The following is a 3,711-nucleotide window of genomic DNA, read 5'->3' as shown; positions in this document are numbered from 1 at the left end:
CTTAATGAGTCTATACAAAGTTCCCCCTCCATCGAAGACCTCTTTCCCCTTTGAGAGGCCAGCAAACGAGGTATACGTCCCAGGTGGTCCGCTTACGGCAGACGAACTCCTTGCAGCTGTTAAATCCTTCAGCAGGAATCGTAGCCCAGGGTCGGATGGCCTTACGGCCGAGGTTTATGTCAAATTTAGGAGCAGCTCGGGGGTCCTTTCACCTCATTAGTGAATAGGCTCCTCATGGATGGGGCTCTGTCAGGTACTCAAAGGGAGGGGCTGATCACTCTCCTTTGCAAGGACGAGTCGAGACGCACTGACCTGCGAGCCTGGCATCCCATCACACTCCTGAACTGCGACTACAAGCTCATCGCTAAGTGCTTGTCCATGCGGTTAACCCTCTTCCTGGGGGATCTCCTTGGTCCTTACTAGGCATGCTGTGTTCCCGGTCGTACCACCCAGCTCCATGGTTTTGCCCTCAGAGACCTTTTTCCCTGGGCTCAGTCATGGAATTTGTCAGGCATCTGCTCCTTTGATCAGGAGAAGGCTCTTGACATCATCAGCCACGAGTACATTTTCAAAGTGCTCGAAGAGGCTGGCATTGACCCTGACTTGCAGAGAATGGTGAGAGTATTGTACTCAAGGCCAACCTCTGCCGTAACAGTACAGGGTTTGTCTCGGAGTCGTTTGATGTGAGCCATGGTGTCCAGCAAGGGTGTCCTTATCCCCCGCCCTCTACGCACTCGCAATCGAACCGCTCCTTCAAAGGTTAGCTAAGCACCCTCAGATTGGTCGTTTCCCTCTTCCACCAGATTCACCACCTGCCCCATGTTTGCGTATGCAGACGACCTGACTCTCGTCGTCCCTGAGGAGGCATCTGTGTGCTCCGTCCTGGGCGTCATAGATGCGCACTGCGGGGCAAGTGGGGCTAGGCTAAACAAGTCCAAGAGCGCTGCCCTGTATTTCAGGAAAGCGCCATCCAGTCCGCAACTTTTCCATGGCCTCGCCATTAAGGATCAGGTTCGAATATTAGGCTTTCATTTTAGCTCCGACAAGCTATCGGAAGCCAATTGGCCTCTGGCTAAAGAGAAGCTTGAGCAGAGAGTTAGAGAATATGGTACATTGGCGTGCCCTCTGACGGCACGGGCTGCTATTGTTCTGTCACTTCTGTTCACCTTTTTGACATACGTTGACTGCACCGCACCTTTGCCGACACGTACGAAGATCCAGTTGGAGAGGATACTTTCCCCGATTCCTCTGGAATGGCACTACAGAGCAGATAGGGAGACCTGTGGTGAAACAGCCCAGAGATGGGGGGGGGCCTCGGCATCCCTGACCTGGGCATAGTAACTACAGTGCTACATGCCAGATGGACCCTAGCAGCCCTGAATTCAGACATGTCCCTGACTCGAAGCCTGCCCTCATACTCCCTTAACACCCGTCTCCGAAGTTTCGCCCAGAGTACCCTCTCACACTGCATTCCTCGGTCTGGCTCTCCACCACCCTTTTACACTCAGGCAGCTAACTGCCTAGAGCGCCTCCGCAGTCTTCTAGCACCCAGTCTCTCCCTCCCCCCCCCCCCCCCCCCCCAGGTATAGTAGAAGGGACCTAACTCATCGACGTTCTAGCTGGAAATTAACATTAGCGAACTTTCTGGATGCCAGCAGGTCCTCGTTCATGTATCGCCTTGCACGCGGTTGTCTCCCCATCAGCAATAGGGCGTTCACGCGGGCGAGTCTGCAACCAGTTTGTAAATTCTGTGATGGTCACGAAGACTTTGTGCATCTCTTTACACAATGTCTCATTCCAGAGGCCCTCCTCCGACGTGCGGCTGATTTGTTTAGACTTCCAGGGGTGCCTTATCAGACTGTGAGATACCTTTACCCGTTGCCAGGTCATGCAGTGAAGCAGTTTGTGCTTTTGCTCGTTGAGTGCCCCCTACCAAATTTGGTCAGCGAGATGTGCCGCTGCATATGGTCGTAGGGTGCCAGGCCTCCATGAAGTGCTCGCACGAGTGCGGAAAGAGGTCTGGTTCCATCTGGGCCGTGAACAGCGCCACCTCTGCGAGCAAAAGTTAGCAGACACGTGGAGCAGACCACCTGTCATCTGCACGGTTTCGGGGGGAATCATTACTGTTCAGATATGAGCTGCCTACAGGGAATGGTTGTACTTTGTGACACTCCAGGTGTGAAAAAAGGTCCAGTTACCCTGTTGGCTTACTGCCACAGTGGTGACCATGGGCTTATTCGATTATCAGTCCCGGACTCACCGCGGACTCGCCATGACGCCAGACCGACGCTCGTTTTTCTCCGGCAGGGCGCGAAGCTCCGCCCACCAGTCCGCTGCCTGCCGGAAGCGCGCTCGATTTTCTCCGTCCGGCTCACCGTGGACTGCCGGAGCTGCCGGCACCCGCACGAGCCGGCAGCTAGCAGACGACGCTGCCAGAGACGATAGCAGACGATCGATTCATGCGCCTGCGCATTTGGCGCCTCTGCGCTCATTTACGCGCGCTTTCGCTCCTTTGTTTGCTCCTTTGTTTTGACGTGAATGGTTGCACGACATGGCTGCTGAAATCGTTGTGCTGGACGGAGTGCAGACGCTCGCGTACCCGGAGCTTGGCCCGGACGGCATGCCCGTCTTTGAAGAAGGATTGCCGGTTTATGTCACTGATGGTACGTACTGCTTTTCATGCGTTTGCCTCCTGCTTGGACTATCATAATTCTTGTCGCACTTATGAGCTAAGCATCGCATTTGCAGGTGGCGTTCGACTGCGGCTTGCAATTCGCGAGCAGGAAGCTGCAGGTGCAGTTGGCTCAGACAGCGCCGAATCTCGCGAGCAGGAAGCAGCAGCTGCCAGCTCAGACAGTGCTCAGACAGATGAGCTTTGGCCGAAGCAGAAGACTCTGCTCCTCATTCAACTCTATAAGGAGTTCAAAGAGAGCCCCGGGAGGCGACTAAAGACCAAGAAACAAATGTGGGAGATGCTGGCGGCGAAGATTACCGAGGTTTTCGGAGGCAACCTGACACCAAGTCAAATCGAAAATAAGTGGCGAACGCTAGAGCGGGGTTACAAGCGAGTGCGGGAGCACATTTCTCGTTCTGGTAACGACCGTAGGTCGTGCGAGTTTGAAGAGTGAGTCCACTCTCATGATTTTCCTCTGAGTTGACTCGTATTTAAGCATTAATTCGAATCACTCCTTTAAAACTGACGCGCCTGCTAACGTAGGTGGGTGTCATTTGTTATGCCCAGGGAGCTCAGTGAGCTGCTAGATAAAAGCCACGCCGTGAACCCGCCGTGTTTGCTGGGGCCCGGAGTTGCGCGGACCCAAAGCGAGTAAGTTTATTACTCTTTATCGCCCAATCACTGGTTTTATTTAGTCATATATGTTTCTTCCGGGAGTTGAAGCAGTCGAAAGAAACGTCAGAGAAATGCTGGGATTCTGATAGTGATTATCCGGGAATTTTCGTTTACTCTTCTTTTTTTTTTTGAAGTTGGTCGATAAATTTGAATAACTGTTCCGTAAGCCCACTTAGTTTTATCCTCACAGTGCTAATTTATTTAGTTTTTTAATTTATTTTTCTCCTCACCTACAGTGCTAACACGAATGAAATTTAGGTTGTCGATACTCCTTTAAAGAAGCACTATAAGGGTTTTTATAAGGGTTTTTAAGCTGTAAATCATGGACATAGCTAGATTCATGAAAAAAAAGATAAGTTTTC

General features: G+C 52.2%; 1 protein-coding gene across 1 annotated transcript; it reads left to right on the top strand.

Moving 5' to 3' along the window:
- Window positions 1-2,243: 2,243 nt before the first annotated feature.
- LOC144094356 (uncharacterized) lies at window positions 2,244-3,505 on the top strand. The gene is made up of 2 exons (XM_077628337.1): window positions 2,244-2,663; window positions 2,749-3,505. The coding sequence occupies exons 1-2, from the start codon at window positions 2,552-2,554 to the stop codon at window positions 3,126-3,128; spliced, it is 492 nt and encodes a 163-aa protein (XP_077484463.1). The 5' UTR covers window positions 2,244-2,551; the 3' UTR covers window positions 3,129-3,505.
- The last annotated feature ends 206 nt before the right edge of the window (window positions 3,506-3,711 follow it).

This window comes from Amblyomma americanum, chromosome 6, assembly GCF_052857255.1.
Source record: "Amblyomma americanum isolate KBUSLIRL-KWMA chromosome 6, ASM5285725v1, whole genome shotgun sequence".
Lineage (NCBI taxonomy): Eukaryota > Metazoa > Arthropoda > Arachnida > Ixodida > Ixodidae > Amblyomma > Amblyomma americanum.
This window is presented reverse-complemented; position numbering and strand designations above follow the sequence as displayed.